The sequence below is a fragment of the Chinchilla lanigera genome, unplaced genomic scaffold (genome assembly GCF_000276665.1).
Source record: "Chinchilla lanigera isolate Chin_1 unplaced genomic scaffold, ChiLan1.0 scaffold00040, whole genome shotgun sequence".
Lineage (NCBI taxonomy): Eukaryota > Metazoa > Chordata > Mammalia > Rodentia > Chinchillidae > Chinchilla > Chinchilla lanigera.
In genome coordinates, this window is record NW_004955441.1 from 4,734,542 (window position 1) to 4,759,186 (window position 24,645).

The following is a 24,645-nucleotide window of genomic DNA, read 5'->3' on the forward strand; positions in this document are numbered from 1 at the left end:
CTAAAAACACAACAAGAAAAGTACCAGTGATCAACTGGTATTGCTCTACACCTCAAGGATTTAGTATTCTGCTGTGGATACTCATTAACACATTACTACACTGAATTAATTACAAAACTGGGAACACATTGAACTCATTTGGAAAGTTTTTCATACTTGTAAAATATAGACACAGTGGGGTAAAGTGGGAAGAATATCAATTCTGGAATCAGATCTGAATTCTGATCCATGTTCCATCACATAATAGTTGTGTGACCTTAGGCAAGTATTTCTACTTCACTAAACTTAAATTGCACATAAATGAAATACAAACAATATTATCCTTATTAAATAACTATTTTAAAATTAAAAATAAAACTTATAGCACAGGTAGATATTTTAGTAAATTATATGCAAAGGGTGATCAAAATATGTGGTGAATCTCTGCATTTTTAAAAATTATTGTAGTAAAAGACGTATTGCTATTACTCTCTCTCATAACACTCCTGTTCACTTCCAATGCACTTATCCCATTGTTCTTTCAACTTTCTGAAGCAGTTCTACAAGTCTTATTTCCTGAGGTATGATAAAACATACAGTGAATGCTACGGCTCAGTGCCATCCAATGGAAAGACAGGTTTGTAAAAACTTTACAGTGTGTCCTCATTCACCTTACTTACACTCACCAGACCTGGTACCATGTAATTTCTAGTTCTTTCCCAAAGTTAAATGACCATGAAAGGCAAGTGTTAAAACATGTCCTATTTAATTAGAACTTCCTGTAGCAAAGAAAGTCCAGTCCAGTCTGAAACTGTTAGCAGTTTGAATGTGGATCAGTTATAAGGATTAGGAATTGCCCTATGCTTTAAGAAGAAATCTCTTACTTCCACACTTCCCACACTTTCTCCAGATTTCAAATGCATCATGTACTGCACCTTGTAACTACACATCTCAAAACACCCATTAATGTTGGGGAAGATCCAACAAGACGAGGTTATGTTGGTGCCTATTACTCCATGAAGTCTGAACTTCCAGTAAGTATAGAACATAGCAGAAAATGGGCTTAAAGGGGGTGGGGAATTAGTAGAAAATGTTCTACATGACACTAAATTATTAGTGGCAAAAGATAAGCAGATCACAAATAATATGCAAATACTGTAATTAGAAATTAACTATAAATATTGCCACAAAATACTAGACAAGAACTTCTTTGTATCACTTAAACTTCCTTTAGAATTCGCTTACCAGAATCATAGCTTGGAGGCTTCATATCTCCCTGATTCAATTCTGTCCCATATTTCAACTTGTGGTATTTGGCTCTAACAAAGAAATGAGAAAATATAAACCATCTTAACACATATTTACATGAACTTTAAAATACATAAAGGGGGTAGTATATGTTAGTCCTAGCAAAACTTCAAGTTTTAAAGATTGGCCTTTCATGTTATCAAAGTCATAATATAGAAACCCTTGCCTTTTTGGTTCTTATATCATCCAGTGTCATTGTAACAAAGTAAAAGAATAATACTGGGAATCCTATATCTTTCTCTAATTACAAATGAACCATAAACATTCTTCTTCCTGTAGTATTCATATTTTTGATGATTGCAATTTCAACTTTACTTTCAGTGGGTTTGGACAGAGAAATACAAATATGTAAGGTTACTAACCTTTCTCAAGACTGAGTTTTTAAAGAAAATTTAAATTATCTATAATATTATTCACCAAGTATAGTTACAATGTATTATCCAAGGCAAAAATCTAGCCTAAACCATAAGTATTAAATAAGGTATTCTAATAATAATGAATCTGTTTTTCCTAGCTAAGATACTCTTTGTCTTTTACTCAGAAAAAACCAAAAGGCCACCTCCCCTGAAGACAACCCAAGGGGCTGAAAGGGGCAGAATGGTATAAGCCACACACCTAAATTACTCAAAACGATAACAGATGAGGTTAGAAAACAGATCAAAGAGAAATACAGGAGATATGACTAAATAAATGATGGAAGTAATGACTAATATGATCCAGTTCTCAGAAGACACCAATAAAAAGCTAGCTAATCTAAACAAAATGACACAAAACATGAATGATTAGTTTAGCAAAGAATTAGAGTTCATGTAAAGGTTTCAATCAGAAATCTAGGAGATTAAAAATTATTTAAGTATGGTCAGCAAAACTGACCAGCTGAGGACAGTATTTCAGACCTAGAAAACAAATGATACCTTCACATACCAACTACTCAAAGACATCTTAAAAGCAACAAGAGAACATTCAAAATAGATCTAATAACTGCTAGATGATGCAAAGACTAATACTAATTGGAGTATGTGAAAAATCAGAAGACAACACAAATAGCAAAAAAAAAAAAACCTGTTCACAGAAATAACTGCAGAAAACCCCCCAAATTTAGAGAAAGAATTAAACATACAGACAAATGAGGCATGTAGAGAACCCCAAATAGCCACAACCAAGAGAATCTCTCCATGCCAATGTCCATCACAGGGGCAAAATATTAAAAGCTGTTAGAAAAAGGCAACAAATCATGTATAAAGGTAACCAATTAGAATTATAGCAGACTTTTCTACATAAACAATAAAGGTTAGGAGGGTGTGCAGTGAAGTGTCTCAAGCCCAAAAAGATAACAACTTCCAACCCTGACTTACACATCCCACAAAACTTTCCTTCAAAACTGATGGAGAAATAATGTGTTTTAAAGATAAAGAGCACTTAAAGAAATTTACGACCAGAAAAGCAGCATTCTCAAGGATATTCTAGAAAGAGACAATGAAGCCAACAATGACAAGAAGTGAAAAAGAACAAATACACCCAGCAAGATGAGTAGCTAAGCAAAAGGGAAAAAAAGGAAATCAGCAACAGAAAAATAATTCTCAACATGAACAGTCTCAATTCCCTAGTCAAAAAACATACTGGCAGAATGGATCAAGAAACAAAACCCAATGATATGCAGCATACAAGAAATACATTTGAATAAAATGAACCAGACTAAAGATCAAAGAATGGAAAACAATAGTCCATACAACAGGAACCCACAAAAAAGCAGGAGTAGCTATCCTAATTTCAGACAAAGTGGATTTCAAGTCAGAACGATCAGAGGTTAAAAAAAAAAGTCACTACATACAGGTTAAGAGAACAATTTAGCTGGAAATGGTGGCACACACCTGTAATCCCAGCACTTGGAAGGCTGAGGCAGGAGGATTGTTGCGAGATCGAGACGAGCCTGGGCTACAAAGTGAGCTCAAGGCCAGCCTGAACTGCACAGAAAGACCCTGTCTCAAAAAAGACAAAAAGAAAAGAAGAAAAAAAAGAAAGAGAGAACAATTCAACAGGAAAAGGTAACAAGCATAAACAAAAGCATACCAACTACCAGCTAACTTCATAAAACAAACATTAATAGACTTGAAAAGTTAGATAAACACCAATACAATTGTACTGGGGGACCCTCAATATTCTACTATCACAAACAGATCAACAAAAAAATATGAGAGTTGAACCAAACCTTCAAACAAATGGGACTTAATAGATTATCTACAGTGTTCCATCCAACAATAGAATATACTTTCTTCTCAGAAGCACAAGGGACTTACTCCTAAATAAACCCTACAAAAGCCCACAAAGTGCTTATATAAATGCAAAAAATAAAAATTATCCCATGCATATTATCAGATCATAGTGCAACTGAACTAGAAATCAATGGCAAAAGAAACCACAAAAATAACACAAACACATAGAAATTAAACAATATCCTCTTGAATAATCAATGGGTCAAAGATGAAATTAAGGAAGAAATTAGACACTTTCTACAATTAAATGATAATGCCAATATGACATAGACGAACCTACGGGACACAATGAAAGCAGTCCTAAGAGGCAAGTTTATAGTGGTGAATGACCACATGATGCACCTGAAGGTCCTAGAAAAAGAAGAACAACCCAAATCCAAAACAAACAAAACAAAACAAAACAAATCCAAAGCTAATAGAAGGAAGCAAATTATAAGGATCAGAAATTAATGAAATTGAGACTAAAAAGAAAAATACAAAGAACCTATAAACTGAACAGTTGGTTCTTTGAAAGAATCAAAATAGACAAATCTTGAGCCAATCTTACAAAAATAAGAAAAGATCCAAATTCATGCAATTAGAAATGACAAAGGCAGCCGGGCATGGTGGTGCACGCCTATAATCCCAGCACTTGGGAGACTGAGTTAGGAGGATCACTGGAGGCCGGCCTGGGATACATAGGTGAATTCAGGCCAGCCTGCACTACACAGTGAGACTCTGTCTAAAAAGAAAAGAAAAAGAAATAACAAATGCAAAATCACAATGTATTCTGCCCAAATCCAGAAGTTTATTGGTAACTACTTTGAGAACCTGTACTCTAATAAAATGGAAAATTCAGAAGAAATGGATAGAGCCCCGGATACATATAACTACCAAATTTGAACAAAGATACAAAAATCCTGAATAACTTAATACTAATGAAATTGAAGAAGTAATTTTTAAAAACCCAGTAACTAATAAAACCCCAGGTCTTGATGGATTCACTGCCAAGTTCTTGAAGAACTTTAGAGAAGAGCTAACACCAATATTTCTCAAACTCTTTAATGAAGTCTAAAGGGAAGCAGTATGCCCAAAATCATTCCTGAAAGTAAGCATTACCCTGCTTCCAAGTTAGAAAAGGAGCCAACTAAAAAAAAGAGAACTTCAGGTCAATCTTCTTTAATGAATATAGATGCAAAAAAATTCTCTATAAGATACTAGCAAACAGAATGCAGTAGATCATCAAAAATATCATACATTATGACCAAGCAGGCTTCATCCCAGGGATGCAAGAATGGTTAAACATATGCAAATCAATAAATATAATGCACCACATAAACAGAAGGACAAAAAAAAAAAAAAAATCACATGATCATCTCAAGAGGTGTAGAAAAAATATTTGACAAAATCCAACACCCAGGCTGGGGGTAGTGGCACACACCTGCAATCCCAGCACTTGGGAGGCTGAGGCAGGAGGATCATTCCAAGTTCAAGACTAGCCTTGACTACAAAGTGAGCTCAAGGCCAGCCTGAACTGCATAGTGAGACCCTGTCTCAAAAAATAAATAAATAAATAAATAATACAACATTCATTCATTATAAAGAACACTGAAGAAAACAGGTATAGGTCTCTATCTCAATCTGATAAAAGTCACCTATGACAAATCAATGCTAACATCATTTTAAATGTAGAGAAGCTGAAAGCTTTCCCTCTAATATTAGGAACAAGACAAAGATAAGGATGTCCATTGTCACAACTCCTGTTCTTGAACATTAGTCACAGCAATTAGGTAAGCGAAAGAAATAAAAAGGATATGCATAGGAAAAGAAGTTAAATTACCATTATTTGCAGAGGACATGTTCCTGTACATAGAAGACCAAAAATTTCACGAAAAGGCTCCCAGAATAAACAAATTCCATAGCATAGCAAGATACAAAGCCAATATTAAAAAATCAATAGTGTTCCTGTACACTTAATAATAAATTCATGGAGAGAGAAATTAGGGAAACAATACTTTTCAAAATAGCATCAAGAAATGTCATACTTAGAAATTAATGTAAGGAAGTGAAAGACCTTTACAATGAAAACTACAGTACTCTGAAAAAAGAGGACATCAGAAAGAGGACATCAGAAAATGGAAAGATATCCTCTTTTGGACAAGCAGAACCAATATACTCAAAATGGCCATACTTCCAAAACTACTATACAAATTTAATACAATCCCAATCAAAATATCATCAGTATTCCTTACCAAACTAGAGAGAGCAATCCTAAAACTCATAGACTAGAAGATAACTGAAGTACTAAAAGCAATTCTGGGCATCAACAGAAAGGCAGAGGCCATCACAATCCCAGGTTTCAACTTATACTGCAAAGCTACAGTGATAAAAATAGCATAGTATTGGCTAAAAAAAGAAAAAAAAAAACAAACTCAGTGGATCAATGAGATAGAACAAAGGAAGCAGAAACAACTCCAAGCACACTCACCTACCAGATTTTTGAGAAAGAGGCCAGATACTTTCACTGGAGGAAAGACAGCCTCTTTACATGGTGCTGGGGAAAGTGGACAGCCACATGCCAAAATTGAACTTATATCCATATCTCTTACCACGCACCAAACTAAAATCAAACTGGAGCAAAGATCAGAAGCATTTAATCTTCTAGAAGACAAAATAGATAAAACTCTTCAAGATATTTGCATAGGCGAAGACTTTCTGAATAAGAAAGTTGTACAAGAAATACAACCTGGTTATATAAGAAATAATTCCAAGAATCAATAAATAGAATCCACATCAAATTAAAAAGGTGCACAACACAAACCATCAATGAAGCGAAGAGGCAACCTACAGAATGAAGAAAAAATTTGCCAGCTACTCTTCAAAAGACTACTATTTAGGATATATAAAGAATTAAGAAAAGAAAAAAGAAAAATTAGCCTCCCTGCCAAATTTAAGGATCTGAAAAAAAATGGGTATCTGTAATGCACAAATGTTTCTCAGATAATGGCCAATAAATATATGATGTAGAAACAACCCCAGGCACACTCAACTATTTGATCTTTGAAAAGGGGGCCAAAACCACACGCTGGAGGAAATACGGCCTCTTTCTGCTTGTTTTTTTTTTTTTTGAGACAAGGTCATACTATGTAGTTCAAACTGGCCTTGAATTATGTAGTCTAGGATGGCTTCAAACTTACAGTGATCCTCCCGCATGAGCACCCCAAAATAGCCTCTTTAATAAATGGTGCTGGGAAAACTGTTAATCCACATGCACAAGACTGAATCTAGACCAGTATCTTACCATATACCAAACTGAAATAAAAACAGATCAAAAATACTAAAAGTTAAAACAAAAATACAATCTGCTGGAAGACAAAATAGGTAAAACTCTTGAAGCTACTCACAGAGGCAAGAGCTAGGGATACAGCTCACTGGCACACTGCCTGCCTGGCAAGTGCAAGGTCCTGAGTTTGAATCCCAGTACCAAAAACAAACAAACAAACAAACAAACAAAAAAAAAAACCCACATTCACAAAGGCAAAACCTTTCTGAACAGAACCCCAGTTCCACAGGAAATGGTACTCAAGAGTCAACAATTAGGATCACATCAAATTAAAAAACTTCTACACAGCAAAAGGAACAACCAACAGTGTGGAAAGACAACCTACAGAATGGGAAAAATTTGCCAACTATTCCTTAGAAAGAGGACTAATAGGATGTGGTGGTACATTTCTGTAAGCCCAGTACTATGGAGACTGAGGTAGGAGGATCACTGTGACTTTGAGGCCAACCTGGGCTACACAAACGAGTTCAAGGCCAGCCTATGTTACACAGAAAAAAAGAGGACTAATATCTAGAATATATAAAGAACTAAAAAAAATTAGATTCCTCAAAATAAAAGACCTATAAAAGACCTATCAAAAACTGGAAAAGTGAAATGAATGGACACTTCACAAAGTAAACATAAATGGTCAATAATTCCATGAAGAAATATCCAACCATCTCTAGCCACTAGAAAAATGCTACTTAAAATGACACTGTGAGCGGGGGATGTAGCTCAGTGGCAAAAGCACCTGCCGGGCAAGCGCAAGGTCCTGAGTTCAATTCCCAGCACGGAAAAAAATTACACTGTGAGAATCCATCTATGATCACTCCAAAAAAAGGCAATCATCAAGAAATCAAATAATGACAAATGAAGAGGCTTGCAAGGGGCACAAGCAGGGGGTGGGTGGAGTGAGGATATATCCCTGCTAGTAGGAATGTGAACTAGTAGAACCACTATGGAAGTCAATATGGAGTACCTCAAAAAACTAAAAACAGACATTCCATTTGACCCAGCTATTCCACTTCTAGGTATCTTTCCAAAGAGTTAAAGGTATGTTACAATGACACAAGCACACCCATGTTCACAGAGGCACAACTTGTAACAGCTATATCTTGGAACTGGTCTATACATCCATCAATAGATGAAGAGATAAAGAAAACGTGGTGTTTACACACAATGGAGTACTACTCTGCCATAAAGAAAGATAAACCTTACGGAATTTATAAGAAAATGGATGCACCTTGAGTTCATTATGTTAGGTGAAACAAATCACACACAAGCTTAACTATCACATGGTTCCTCTTCTGTAAGAAACTCGTAAAGAAAGAGCAAAATAAAAATTATATAATAGCAAGTAGGAAGATAGATCTTTCTCAAAAGGGAAGGGCGGGGGCTGGGGATTTAGCTCAGCAGCAAAAGCGCCTGCCTGGCAAGTGCAAGGTCGTGAGTTCGGTTCCCGGTACCAGAGAAAAACCAAAAAAAAAAAAAAAATCAAAAGGGAAGGGGATCAAGAGATGGAAGGAGGGGGAGAAAAAACGGAAAGGGATGAAAAAGGAATTGAGATGTGTTATGTTCATGTAAAAGAAAGTCAGTCAAGAGATGGATGGAGGGGGAGGAAAAGAGAAAGGGCATGAAAAAAAGCATTAAGATTTATGTACATGTACCAACGCCTACAAGGAATGTAAACATCATGTACTACAAATGTGTGTTTAAAAAAAAGTACCCATTAAGGAAAATGAACAGAGAAAATGGGACAACTTTGTATCTTAGCTATTTGAGAAGCTGAGGCAAGAAGATCTACGTTCAAGGCCAGGCTGGGCAACTTAGCAAGACCTTGTCTCAAAATAACAAATCACTCAGTTACAGGAGCCCTGGGTTTGAGCCTCCCTAACAAAAAGAAAAGAAAAAAAAAAAATATTTTATGTTACTATGGATTGTGATCTCTAATCTAATAAAAAGATATAAAATATGACATATAATACCTTCATATGTTTTTATATGTTTTGTGTATAAATATATATTTCATGTGAACTAGAGTATTTCTGGAAGGATACATGATACATAAGACATCAACTAGTAAGTTTTTTGGGAAGGAAATCACTGAACTGAGGCAGAAGGGAGATTTTTTGTTGTTACTGGTTAATTAACTATATGTATCTATTTCTTTTTTAGAAAAATCTTAGTAAATACATTTAGTCCAAATTAGGACCTATTTTCCTTTATTTCTGATTTCTCTAAATCACAAAGGTTTGATCCACCAGACTAAATTTCCCCAATTCTATTTCAGTATATTTGTAATAATGTTCATTATCAGGAAGTAAAATTTAGAGATATTAAATTGACTTACAGTCATGAAAAAATAAGTAAGATTTTTTTGGGGGTTTTTTTAAGACAGAGTCTTGCCATATAGCTCAGGCTGGCTTTAAATTCACTATGTAGCCCAGGCTGGCCTTTAACTTACGGCGATCTTCCTGCCTCAGTCTCCCAAGTGGTGGGATTACAGGCATGTGTCACCACACCCGGCAATAAGATTCTTAATGATTGTCATTCTTCATATTTTCTGAAAACATGGACCAGAAGACAAAATAATATCTACTTTGAAGTCAAAATAGCAAGTGAATATAATTGGCCTGAGTATAATGTTGATTGTACTAAACATTTTTAAATGAGTAACAATAAAATTTTAAGAAATTTATTTAAATTTTATATAAATAAAAAATTTTCAAACACATACTGCATTACAGTGCATTCTAGTGGTTTCAGGAAAAACTGCAACAGAATTTACAAAATAAAAATTAAAAGTAATAACATTATCAATTTTGCATAACATTTCACACAAAATTAGGTAAGAACTAAGTATGTAAAGAATAGTTGTCTTTACTACAAGCAATGGGCCCTTATATCAAGGTCTCCCTACTGACAAAGTACTTGCTAAAAAGTACTTTAATCACAGAGCCCTCCTCTAGCATGCTAACATTCTTTTTGAATATGCTAAAAGACTCACTCATATTGTTTCCCACTGTTTTAAGACCAGCTCTCCTCAGCCTACCAATCTTTCTTGTTCACTATTTTTTTTTTCTGTGTCATTCTGACTACAGGACAAAAAATCAGATCTCGTATCTAACACTGCTGTGTTTAACATACAGCTAGACTCCGCAATTGGCCTTACTGGATAAATTAAAGTTTTTAATAAGCCAGGTGTGGTGATGCACCTCTATAGTCCTAGCTCCTTTTGAGGCTAAAACAGGAGATGCATTTGAGCCAATTAAACTCAAGACCAGTTTAATGAACTAAAAAATCTCACTTTGTTTTAAAGCCTATTGTTATCATAATGTGCTGGAAATATAACATAGTACGCCAAATCACATTTTCATTAAAAATAATGATTAACTTCAAGGAATAATCATCAAACTACTATGATGTGGCAGGTAGTATGCTGGCTACTGGGAAAAAACTACAGCGTGTAGTTAGATGAGGGCAGAAGCAAGAAGATGCTTAGAGAGACAGGAATGTAAATAAAAAGATGGGATTAAGAGTTATAGCATTATAGGAATGTAGTTAAGGATTATCTAATTCTGCCAAAAGTAGTATCAAATACAGCTAATAAAAAGAAGGAAACATATGAGATTTTAATTAAATCTTCAAAAACATTAGTTTTCCAGCCACATAAATGGATGGATAGAGAGGCTGTTTCTTTCAGGAATATCACAGAAATGGAAAATACACAACATTATAAAACTCAAATGTGTTTAGTATCCAAATGTGTTGGGCCTGGTTGCAAAGGAATAACTGAAATTAGCCAAGTATTTTAAAAGCAGGAACATAATATGATTATTCCTCTTGTGTTTACAAAATGAATTCTGTGGTCATGGAAGGTGAACTGGAATATGGAAATATTAGGGCAAGGAAGCCAGATGGGTTCTTACCGTAGTATAGATAAAAGTGGCAGTGAATGCAGAGAAATGGAAAACATGGGAAAAACTGTTTCACAATGTATTTTATAGTATTTGTGGTTCCTCAGAATACAATTTCCTGAATAATTCTCATATTACAGGGTTACCTTCTGTTTTCCTTTGTTTATTTTGCAGTACCCAGAACCTTCACATGGAGCTAAATAAATCGTCAGTCCTTTTAAAAGAAAGTCTTTTTTGAGACAGGGTTTTACTAAGTCACTAAGTTGCCCAGGCTACACTAAAACTTGTGATTCTCCTGATTGCACTTCCCTGCATGCTAGGATTACAGGTGTTTACCACTGTTTCTTGAAAATTCATGTGCAAATTTTCTTCTTTTGTGAGTTCTACCACCTTTAAAAGATGCTTTGATAAATCCCTTGCTAAGTGAGTAATCCCTCTATTAGGTTAAAGATTGTTTTTATTTAATTTGGAACTTAAAGTAGGATTACTTAAAAACTCGAAAGCAATGCAATACGATGATCCTTACTGGTCTTCGGTGTACACAGGTGAAAGGACAAAATGCCTGAAATTTATTGTAAAATCAATCAAAATGAAACAAGAACGACAAAAATATTCTTCAGACGGGTAGTGTACTATATACCCATAACCCTAGCACTTGGAGAAATGGAGCAGAAAGATATCGCTTTTAAGGACAACCTGGACTACATTATGAGTTCAAGACCAGCCTGAACTACACAGCGAGACCTTGTCTCAAAAAAACAAAAACAATTTTTTTTTCCCAAATCCTGGCATTAAAGCATTTGGAAAGTAATTTTAAAATGAAAAGCACTAAATTGTTTTAGAGCTCCAATTTTTTTTTTTTAAAGTCCTAATATTAAAACATTAGAAAAAAGATTTTGGAATAAAGAGTACTGAAATGTTTTAGAACTCCAAGCCACAAAGAAATTTTTTTTTTTAATTCCATAATTTATTACATTTTAAAAGTACAATTATTTCAGGAGTAATCCCAAATCTTCCCATGAAATCCAAAGATACAAAAGAGGAATGTTCCCTAGACTCAGCCAGTTCTTTATCTCTTGTGTTCTTCAAAGTCAAACTTTTTCAGGGAAAAGTGACTAAATCTGCCTCCACTTTACCCTTCTCACTCTATATCCCTAGGATGTGGCATACGTTTCTGCTAACTCACTGAAGTTTTTCTGGCAAGGATACCAACAAATTCCCAACTGGCAAATCCAAGTGACTATTTTCAGGACACAATTTACGTGAAGATTGCTTGGCATCTGCAACTGTCTGACTCCTTCCCTTTTCGTTACTTTGCTTCCAAACTACTGCTGTCTCCTTCCTTCTCTACTAATATTGGCTCTCTACTTTATTGGTTTTTCTTCCTGTCTTTTCCTCAAACATTTCTATTTCCTATAGGTTCTCCTCTTTCCATCATACTTGTTCTATCTCAAATCCCATCTGGGAGCAATTGCTGAGTTATCTTTTTCCCTTATCTTTTATGCCATCTCCACATTTTTGTATCATCTCAAAATTTTACAGATTATCTCTATTTAAAATGACTTATAAGTGAAACCTTTGTTTCTGCAGCTACTGTTATCATTCCTCATCTTAAACTGAATCTTCCTGCCTATATTAACAGATATTTCTAGTACAGCACCCAAACTGAGATCAGGGTGATTGCTCTAAACATATTTCACACTATTTTATGCTTTAAAACCTTTCAATAGCATCAAATCACAACACCCTATCTTCTCACACAATGAGTACAAATTTTTGAGCATACTACACAACTTTGCACCAGGTCTCTACTTCTATATCATACCTGACTGGCAAGCACCTTATTTATGATGATGCTTGGGTTTTATTTCCTCTATGGCCTCTTTTATAGTTCCATCTTCTAGATGGTAATACCCACCCCCTTCTTTGTGACCCCACTGTCCATGTACTCTCTACATACTTCTATGATAGCACCCATCACACTTCACCCGAGTTTTGTGGTTTACAAGTTTGGATATGCACACTTGCATACAAGCACACCCACATACAATATCCCTGTTTTGTATCTGCATATTTCATTTATTCTGTATTACAAGACAGCTTAATACTGAATACTGGCAAACAGTACAGGCTTCACAATAGACAGTCCTGAGGAATCTGACCCTTAGCTCTACTATAGCTGTTTAAATTACTTAATCTTAATCCTTGGCACCTGGTAAACACTAGCTAATCAATAAATAGTTGTTATTATTAATGCTGTTATTCTGTCTTTTGTTAAACCTACAATTTAGTCAGCTTAAGATCTCAACTTTTGATATGGACTTAAGCTCAGTGGTGCAGCACCTGCTTGGCAAGTGTCAGGTCCTGAGTGCGATTCTTGATTACCACACCCCCAAAATTCAACTTTTTAAAAATCATCTCCCAGTATGGTTCTCAAACCACCTCTCAAGATATTAAAAACAAAACAAAACAAAACCTATTTTTCACTATGAGGTAAAAATCCCTGTACAATTTAAAGATCTTATATTTTTATGGTAACTTTACAAACAGCCCATTTGTTAACTTGAGAAAAATGAGTGAGCATTAAAAACAAAGCAAAAAAGTAGCAAAATATAGAGAATGTCAGTATCAAATACCAAACACTATCTAAAATAATGAATTGTCTGATCGCTGACCAGAAAATCCTAAGACCATCCATTAAAGTAAATTTCCAAAACTCATTCATGCCCTATTTTCCTGTACTTGTGACCCCAAAGTAGTTGAATATTTTGGACACGTGCAAAATTGGAAGGTAAGATTAGCTTCTGGAGAGATAAAAAAAAAGCTGAAAGTAAAGGAATAACACACACACCACACGAAGTGTGTAAAAGACAGGCAGGACCTCTATTTATTTAGTCCATAAAAGGATTCTCAGCATAATCTATCAAAACAATTTATTTCATTAAAAACTACATTAAACTGAGTAACAAATGACATGAAAGGGAGTTAGAACCACCTACATTTACTTTTAAACAAACTTAAAATTAAAAAAAAAAAACTTTCAACTTTATAAAGACATGCATATTGACGGAGCATGGTGGCACACACCTATAATCCCAGCACTTGGGAGGTTTGTCCTGAGTTCAAGGGGAGCCTGAGCTACACAATGAGTTCAAGGCCAGCCTGAGCTACGTGGCAGAGACTGTCTCAAAAACAAAACAAAAAACCCACATACTTATATTTCAGGAAGTACATACACTTCTTAATTAAGATAAAGTCAGGGGAAAAGCTGCTAAAATGCTTTAAATCATATAAATCAGTGTATTTATCATTATAATTAAACTATTCATAATAAACAGTAAACCACAGACAAAATATTTATTGCAGATATTCTCAATTCAAGACTATAGAGTATTAAAGTTTGGATTTATTTCAGGAATAAAGAAAAAACTATTCTGACATTTAAGAGAGCACTACCTTCCACTGGACTGAATTACCTTTCCTGTTTAAGAGCATATTCCAACATTTTGATCCTCCTCACAAGATCCTTCTTCAAATTTTCTTGACCTTTCCTTTCCCCCTGAAGGAAGGCAATCTGGGCCTGTGGAGAGGAAATAACCACCTTCAATTTAGAACAAATACATCAGAAAAAAATTCAGTTTAGGAAAAAGCCTCTGGAATATAGGACAATTACATTTCCTTTACAAATTTGTCACAAAGTATGTAAAATACAGAAAAGTATTGAGCACAAAGGGTAAAAAGTCTTTTTTTTTTTTAAAGAAAGGGACACCTATATGCAGTTTACTTCAGAGTAGGGCTATTACAACTCATAGTCAATATCCTCTAAGAGCCTATAATCTAACCAACATAATCACAAGCACACGCAAGGCATACAGTGCAGTTTGTTCAAGTGTTTATATTTGAAAGGGTTTCTTTTTTATGACAAGTGTGGAAAATAAAACCAGGAGAGCTCTTACAAGCTCCCTGTAAATAAGGAGTTTCAGAGTTTCAGCATTCCTTGTCTTGAGTGACTTTATAGTGCGAAGGCCCTAGGTTCAAACCCCAGTAATACTGAAATCAATGAAGAAGTATATTTAGAAAGAAAAATATACAAGATGTCAGCTGGGTTGGATACTTTTCAGTTTTTCCTCAGTTATCTACTATTGAAGGGAAAAGACATTCACTTTCCTAAAAATCCAAGATAAAATATGAAAAGTTAGTAATATGTTGGACTTAACCTTAAGAAAAAACACGCAATGAAATTTCAGTAAGCTGCTTTGTTATCTTAGTACCTTATAACAAACTATCCCTATTCCCTCTGAAAAGCTTTGGATTGCTTATGTTCCATAGCCCTTGCTGCAACTGACAGACTCATGTTTATTCTTTAGAATATTTTCCTGATGAATTATTAATTTTACTTTTATGAGTTCATTATATTAAACAATGAGTACTTAACAGAAAAAAATAAAAAATGAGTTTTTAATATTTACTGAAGGTTTATAAAAAAAGCATCAAAATTTTCAACACTGACTGGTTTTTTGGTGTACAAAGTCTAAAAAAGAACATCAGAAATAAATTCCCATGTGAACGACAATGAAAATCCCAACAGCACTTTACAAAGAAAAACCTTTACTTCAATTATCACACCAGGGGCTGGGGATTTAGCTCAGCGGCAAAAGCGCCTGCCTAGCAAGCGCAAGGTCGTTTTCCCGGTACCGGAGAAAAACCAAAAAAACAAAAAAAACAAAAAAAAACCACAATTATCACACCTATGGCAGTCTGCACACATGACAACAGCATGTTCTATCCAGATACATGGCTCACACTGACCGCACATGCCTTGCTTTCATGACGTATTTGTAGGACATATACGACATCTCAGTGGTCTTGCTGTTTTGTCAGGAGGTTCTTATTATATTATACAGTGTGTAGTTAACAATATGAAAATATCAGTAACATAAATTATTAAATTCTTAATATGTATTGTATGTTTAAAACAGCAACATTTTCATATCAGTTCTGTACTTGCTTACGAAACCTAAAAGATAACATCAGAAATAAATTCCTATATGAACTGCAATGAAAATACTAATAGAACTCTATCATAAAAATAAGCTTTGCTTCAACTGTCACACCCAAAGCAGTCTTCAGACAGGACAACTGCATCTTCTATACACAAGTATCGCTTACACTGATAGTATGTCTGTCTTATTTTCCTGCACTTTCCTCTAGGGCACAGTTAACATCTTTTTTGGTTTTCCTGTTGTCACAGTTGGTCTTTGTGATGCTATTCCTGTCTGTTTACCTGAGCTCACCAGTGTGCTCCACAATGTTTTTGTGCAGTTCCCTGGACAGAAACATTTTGTTTTTCCAATGCTTTGTGTTTCAAGTAACATCACAGTTGCTGCATAATTCATCAACATCTACTTCACATTTGGTTTTGTTGTTGAAAGTTTTCATGTCAGGCTTCCATTTTGTTGAGATTTTCCTATCAGTATTGCCAGTAGGGTGAAATGTTGACATCAGCCATACCAGTGTACTTTTCTTTGCCGTATATGGGGCCAATGTTACATTTTTGTGAAATTCAAACACTGAACTATGCACGTCTCTGTTTTGAAATTGCAACATTTCATTTGGAATTTCTGTTTTTTCCTGTGTACGGTTCCTGCACTAGTCAACTTGTGCTCTGAAACATCAACTGGTAGGAAACCAATCGTCCAATGTCACGTTCCGATTAGTTTGGGATATGGGAGCAACCCTCTCCCTCTCCCTCTCCCTCTAAGTCTGTTCACATTATTTGGTTCATTACTATACAAATAAGGACCTGATGGCTGAGTTCCAGGATAAATGTCTAAATTGAAAGTATAATGAGTCTTCGCATCTACAAGGGCATGAATTTTTACGCCATATTTTGACCCATCACTTTTCCATATATCTTTTTACATTCCTGTGATCACCATAAGAAATCCGTGCTAAGTACAGCAGACCTATGAATGCTTTCAGTTGAGCTAGTGAGGTGTCATAATAAATACATTTTTAAATATGGCTATTGGTGCACACAGAACATTTTACCTACATTTCAGCCTTTGTGTATTTCAAAGCATCTCGCAGCATTTCGTCTGTTACAATTTTCAACACTGAATGGCAGTGCTGGCATTCTGTCCAATGTTTCACCCCTGCAAAGATCTTCACTATATTTTCAGACCTACTTCTAACATTGGATGGATCCATTTGGTTGGTGTGTGGCCATTTTGCAACATTTTGACTAGTCACATGTGTACTCACATTGCTGTTTTCTTCCTCATCTGAATCAAGGAGGTCTGCATTCCCTGTGTCTGTTTCAGTTGATTCTTGTTCCATTTCACTGTCATAGGAACTTTGGCTCACACAGCCAGTGTCAAAGTTAACATCATCACCATACATCACCACACCACTCTTCTGTTATGAATGCATGTATTTTACCATAATGGATCATCTTCATCATCGATGCCTAAGTAATTTGACGATTCTTTTTTTTTGGGTCCTTTTGAGACAGGGTTTCACTGTGCAGTTCAGGCTGGCCTTGAACTCATAGTGATCCTCCTGCCTCAGCCTCCCAAATGCCAGGTTTACAGGCGACTGCTAGGATTACAGGCATGTGGCACCATGCCTGGCTTAATGATTCACTTTTCACCTCCTCCAAAACTTGCAAATCTGGTTTTCATGTGCCACTGTACTGAACCAGGCTATTTCTACCAGAAAAATCAAAAGTAAACTTTTTTTAAAAAAACAAATCCTAGAGTGGTGTGGTCTACTGGATCCTCTGTGATGCTTGGGTAAACATACACAAAAACTGTTCCATGGAGATAAGGGTGGGTCCAAATCTCATTCTGTCAGTTTTGCACATGTGTATACTCCTTGCCATTCATCACACCAAATGAGTAAACACACAGATTGCTCCTTGTATTCCTCAGGGAAAGGCTCTGAGATGCACAGCTGGCAACTATATGCTAAAGTGTAAACAGTGGAAAAGTAAGGGATGGGTCCCATGGACCCAGGCTTATTCCTTGATTAATGTAAAATGCTCGTACTTTTTTCTCTAGCACATAACTATTACCTCTAGCCCTCTTGCTTAAGGACGGTGCTATCACTTGGTGACACCAACAGGACTTGTTAAAACACAGACTGTCTGGGCTCCACTCCAGGTTTCTGGTTCCAGAGGCCTGCAGATGGACCTAGAAATCTGTGTTTCCATGTACCCACCCTGGTGGTGTGAACGCTGCTCATCTGGGACATTTGGAAATCACTAACTAACGTCATCTTTTTATTAGGCCAAAAATGAAGCAAAGGGTCAATAAGGAGCAAGGTACAGAACTGTCCCATAACCTAGGCTTTTTATTGCACAGAAACATGGAGTCTTACACAAGCCTATAAGCCAATGTATGAGCACATGCGAGGTTTTGAATCTCTTCCAAATTCTTTATTTATGACTGTATTTTTAGCATTTTCCTGTTAAGTACATAAAATCCACCAACATGTTTTAGTTCAATCATGTGTTGGGAATATGTACTGCCTACCACAGGCCAAATTATTGTAAAAGAGGCTATATAAAAGATAATTACAACCAAGTCTCTATTCAAAGTACACTTCCAATCTGGTCAGAGTATAAGACCTGCACACATACATCCACAAAAAGGCTAAAATAAAGCAGCATTCTTGAGGACTCAAGTGATACAACCAAGTATTCACATTCATTCATTTAACAATATTAACTACTTACTGCAATGCCTGGCACAGTTATTGGCACTGTGACTGAAGTAGTGACAAGAGAAATAAAAGAGTTCATAGCCAATGATATAACATGTATTACATAAACCATGAATACCAGTAGCATATGATATATACACTTGCAACCAAAAACACAATTAGTGGCAAAACCAGTGAATATAAAAATAAAAACAAAATGTCTACTTAACTCTGGAAATAAGTAGAGAAGTGGCGTTCAACTAAAAATCTGTTTTTTAATCTGGTTTTTACTTCACAGCTAGCTTCACCTTTCAACAAACTAGTAGGTTTTATGAAAATTTCTTTATTACACTCACATAACCACCTGTAACAGTATATAAATAACTATATACATCGGGTTTCTTAAGATCTCATGAAGGTTGGTTCAGGTCCCAGACCAGTACCAGTCTGTTCCTACAGCACAGCCTGGTATCTATCACTCAAATCTTCACAGATGTTCCTGATGTTTTAGGGTTTAGAATGTATATGTACACACAGGCACATAGAGGAGGTACTAAGACAGCAACCAAGAGAAGAATTCCCATGGATATACAGCTACACACAAAGGAACAGGCCACTGTTTTTGAGAGCCATGTAGAAGATAACTTTGTTAAGGGAATGGAGGTGGTAAGGCTCAATTCAAAGTCTTAAAAAAAAAAAAAAAAAAAAATCCATTGAGTCCAGCCTAACACACCATCATCTACATCTAAAAAAGTTCAAAGGTAATGACTTAAGTATTTTATTTTTAAGAACCTGAGGTTTTTATGAAAAGTATCTCCCTTTCCACCACCAAAGAAACCCAAAGTGCTAGTAATGGTATCAGAAGAACCGAAAACGGAAAAAATTTAAGGACTGAAAAAATTAGAGCTCTTAACCAGAAAAGAACAGAATGTCAAACTTGGTAAACAGCTTGTAACCATGAATGAGAACAAATCCACCAGATGTTCTATGTATAAATCATTAAATGAATTCAGCAAATGCACCAACCTGAGCAAAAATGATTTATCAAGTGAAATACAATATTCACTAATGTTGAAAAGAATATTAGCTTGTAGAATAGGCATACATACTACATAAGAAACATATGACTCTCAATGGAAATACAATTCAGAGGAAATAAGGCTACTACACAAACATCTCTGAATTTTAATATTTGAGGATTTGCAAAATCTAGCAAAATATCCCTTGAAAATAACAAGTTTTCTATAATGTGCTATCTGCCAAAGGAGTTCTAAATGTTTTAAACCAATGAAGCACCTGGACAGGTAAATAATCTTGAAAAAAACATTCCTCAAAGGGCCACATTTTTCAACTTTAAAGCATTCATTCTCTATGTATAAAGTATGAGCCTATAAATCTAGAGTGGCATATACATAAAGCCCAACACAACCTCCATCATACATCCTACACTCCAATTAAGGTAACAAGTCTTCAGGTAGGTCCCAGGTCCTTGCCTTGGCTTTTGCTCTTCTCTCTTCCTTCCCAAATGACCTTACAATTTCAAATTCTACCAATGTCCAAGTCTAACCCTATTCATCTCAGTAATCTCTCCTCTGAAATGCAAGACAGCTTACTATTTTATCTTTGAAAATCAAACAAAACAAAACTCTGTAAATATTATCTTACCACTTTAACTAATGCTTGGTCAAAAGACAAAATAAGCACTTTGGAGTACTTAGTACGTACTGGCACTCTGCTAAACATTTTATGTGATTAATCTCATTTAATTGGGACAACTACACAATTACTTTCTTGGTTTTATTTATTTAATTTTCCAAGTATTTGTAGTTTATCTCACCTCCAACCAGATTCTAAATCTGATCACAGAAGTCTTTATCACACATTCAATAAATATTAATGTTTCTATTTTATTTCTGAAACAAGTATAAGCAATCAGTTGTCAAAAAAGCTATACTTTGATATTAAAAAAATGCTGTCCTTAAAATATGAAAACACAATTATTCAAGTAATGGTAAGGACCTTTAAGTTTTGTTTTGTTTTGTTTTGTTTTGTTCCCCCCCCCCCATACCAGGAATCAAACTTATGACCTTGCACTTGCCAGGCAGGCGCTGTGCCGCTGAGCTAAATCCCCAGCCCCAGGACCTTTAAGTTTTGGATTAGATTTTGTCTTGGTTTTATTTTATCTCCATCATAGCAAAATAATCACATACAATGTTTTACTCTAATGACAAAGGTTAAGAAAATTATATGGATTAAGGGAGAAATTTATGTTCATGGAACACATATTTTGTAAACATTAACAATGACTAAGAGAGGCTGAGACAGGAAGATCACATGAGCTCAGCTGTTCAATAGTTGGGAAATGTAGAAATATCCCTATCTCAAAAAATAAAAGCAGTAACACTATAAAATAACTGATATTTTACAAATACATGTATATCAATTGTGCAATATATTAAATAGGACTTAACAAACTGCATGTGACTTTTTTCTTTTGTTTTTAATTTTTTTATTTTGTGAAAAAAACAAAATTTACAATCAAATGAAAATAGCAATAATTATCACATTGTGTACTATTATCTTCAACGTAGTTACTCAGAGTGTAAGACATAAACCAAAATGATTCTTACAAAAAACAAATAGAAACACAAAGTTTTCTTTTCAGTGAACTAAGATAAACTAGTAGTATAAATGAAATCAATTAACATATATATTGAAGTATTTTTAAAACAATGGAAATTTGTAATTTGGGGAAGTATCTGAACTTTTCCCTGTTTCCTATTTAACTCTCTTCTATTTTGTCCTTTGTGTTTCTCATGTAAGAGAAACTACACAAGATATTTAAGCTTGTGTATTTATTTTACTTAACATTATGTTCTCAAGCTGTATGTGATTCAATATGAACAATGAGGCAAACAGAAAGCAGAAACCTATGAAAACTGTATTTGAGAAAGATGGGAAGTGGTGATACTGATGGGCACAGGTGCCAGGTGACCATGAGTTCAGGCCAGCCAGCGCTACACAAGCAGTTCAAGGCCAGCCTAAACCGCAGTGTAAGATCCTACCTCAAACAAAAAACAGATGGGCATTTGCTTTCCAACTTCTACATTACAAAAAAGTTTTGATCAGCCAGTAAGTGACATTTATGTAGCATAGTGGTAGAGCACTGACATTTGTGAGGCACTGGGTTTGATCCCTAGCATTGAAAGAAAAAAGATACATGTAGTACACATATTCAAATACAAATTATTTTATATGGCTATGTAAAATATGTTCCAGAGAAATAGTAATAGAAAAGCCGGGTGGGGTAGTGCATGCCTATAATGGAAGCCCTTGGAAGGCTGAGGGAAGAGGATCCTGGGTTAGGGCCAACTTGGGTCTTGAATGAGTTCAAGGTTAGCCAAAAGATCCTGTCTCAAAACGGGAAAGAAAGAAGAAGGAGAGAGGGAGAGAGAGGGAAAGGAGAGGAAGAGAGGACAGGGAAGGGGAAGAGCAGGAGAAGAGAAAGGTAGGGGAGGGGAGGGAGAAGGGAGGGGCAGGAAAAGGGGAAGGGAAAGAAAAAAGGGAAGAGAGAGGAGAGAGTGAGGGAAAGAGCGAGGGAAAAGGAAAAGGAAAGGAGGACAGACAGTAATAAAACAAATATACAGATGAGAAGTAGCTAAAGTTTACTTTTTTAAAAGGTCAATATTTGCAAATATTAATCAATAATCAGGTTTTATTTAGAAACAAATGACCGGAGACTAATGAAGAGCCATAAAAGAATACAGAAACAAATTCATCCCATGGAAAATAGCACAGCCTAACTAGTAATAAAAAATACAATTACCACATTTTAAATATTAAAAATGGGTGCAGCTAAGAACTTTTGTGCTCTTCCTGGAACCAGTCTGTAAGTCTGAATTTCTGTTGTTGCTTTTTAAAAAAAAGGTAAATTTAAATGATAGTACTTAATGTTCACAAGCAGATGAGCTGCAGAAATACGTTGCTGGCAGCAATGCCAAGTCTCTTCTGTAAAAGAAGGCTATACAGCTGAACACATACCCTATGATCTGCTCAGTTTATTTTGAGAAATACAAGATAATACTTGCTTCTCTCCAACCTGGGCTTCTTACAGCTTGTCTGCCCTCAAAGAGAGAAAAACAAAAAACAAAAAACACAATATGCAAAGGTGTTCAAAGGTATGCTCTATTTTTATCTTTTAAATTATTTCCTTGTAATTTCCCTTTCAATGATTTCTCTACATGAATAGAAACATGGGGGCTGGGGATTTAGCTCAGTGGCACAGTGTCTGCCTGGCAAGCACGAGGTTGTGAGTTCAATTCTTGGTACTGGAAAAAAAAAAAAAAAAAGAAAACAAATAGAAACATGGCACAAAACTTTGTAACTTTTTCTCATGCAAACATTTTCTGTGTTATTACTATTTTACACCATTTCTTTAAGTAGATTTACCATAATTTTCATAAACATTGTGGCAGATTTTTTTGTTTTGGTTTTTTTTTTTTGGGAGACAGGGTCTTGCTACACAACCCAGGCTTTTTTTGCTCCCAGGGCTGGGATTATAGAAATGCCTCAGGCTTGTGGCAGAGGTTATGGACTGACCACTCAAAATACGTATTCCCAACCATTTCAACTTTACAGTTTCTCACTACAGATGCTTGGAAGTCAAATGCTTGCTTTTTAAATTCTGATTTGGGCAGACATGATTATGTGACGAATGAGAAATACACAGACAACTGTTGGGGAAGGGAAGGGAAGGAAGAATTTCTGGAAAACCTTATCATTAACTAACTATGGAGACTAACTTCAAAAATAATCCAAACAAACTTTTTTGCTGTATTTCTCATGTGGTATTCATGTTTATAAGTATAGAGATCTTGTGATAATCCAAGATAGGGATATGAAGCAACACAAAAAAACAAAGGACAGCAGACTAGAAGGACAGAAAAGGGGCGGGGGATATAGCTTGGTGGCCCAAGTGGCAAGTGCAAGATCCTGATGAAAAAAAAAAAAAAAGACAGAAAAGAACTAGTGGTGTTTTTGTGGGTTCTTTTTTTTTCATTTATTGGTTTTGCTGCTGGGGATCAAGTAAATGTTAAGCACAAGTTTTCCCACTAAGCTATTCACCAACCCCTAAAACAAGTTTCTTACACATCAGTGAGACATTGTGCTAGCCTTACACTACCTATATTTTTCTCATGATAAAAGCAAGATCTCTATTTGGTAAGTCATTGTTAATAGGGCTTACTTGCAGCCAAAAGCATTCTTAAATGAAACCAATTCTCCTGTTGTTGGACATTTACATTATTTTTTATTTTTCCATGGTTAAAATTTCCCTACCATGCTCTTTATGCACATGGACTTTTAGTGCAAGTTTTAAAAAATTTCCATGAGAAGAGAACAAAATGTAAGGTTAACAGATCAACATATAACTATTTCCTCAGGCATGGTGGTGCATGCCTGTAATCCCAGCACTCAAAGAGGCTGAGGTAGGAGAATCTTTGTGAGTTCGAGACCAGCCTAGGCTACAGAGCTCAAGGCCAGCCTGAACTGCATAGTGAGACCCAGTCTCAAAAAGACAAAAAACAAACAAAAAAAACCCTATTTCACATGTCATGACAGATAGTGATCAACTGGCAATACCACCAACTTATAGTTAATTATCATTATTTTTCTTAGCTAGCTACAAAGGGACACTCATGACTTTAATGTATACTTCTTTGATGAGTTACTAATATTATTTTGCCATATGTATACTACTGTACTACAAAAAACACTCAAATGCTCCAAAAGAGGGTAGTTCAGTGCACTGTACTTTGATAATTTAAAAAATTCTTATTAGTATTAAAATGGAACATAGGACAGGCATGGCAGCACAGGCCTGTAATCCCTCCCACAGCACTACGGAAGGCTGACACAAAATGATTACCAAGTTTGAGTCCATCAGGGCAACTGAGCCAGACAGCAAGACCCTGTTCTCAAGGGCTAATAAAAAATTTTAAAATGGCTGCGATATACCTCAGTGTGAAGGCCATGCATTCAATCCCCAGTTCTGCAATAAATGATAATCCACCTCATTCCCATCCCACTGCCCAGGGTAACCAATGCTACCCTCATGAACTTTCCCATAAGAGACAAAAAAAGCAACAAAAACAATGCATTCTTG

At 35.5% G+C, this 24,645-nt stretch overlaps 1 protein-coding gene across 2 annotated transcripts in view; it reads right to left on the reverse strand.

Moving 5' to 3' along the window:
* Positions 1 to 24,645, reverse strand: part of Strn (striatin, calmodulin binding protein) — a 99,037-nt gene that overhangs the window by 52,342 nt on the left and 22,050 nt on the right. For both annotated transcript variants that reach the window (XM_005390861.2, XM_005390862.2), the window contains exons 2-3: positions 14,255 to 14,358; positions 1,225 to 1,298 (exon numbers count right to left, since the gene is read on the reverse strand). In XM_005390861.2, coding sequence (XP_005390918.1) covers positions 1,225 to 1,298; positions 14,255 to 14,358 — 178 coding nt within the window. The remainder of the gene's footprint in view (positions 1 to 1,224; positions 1,299 to 14,254; positions 14,359 to 24,645) is intronic.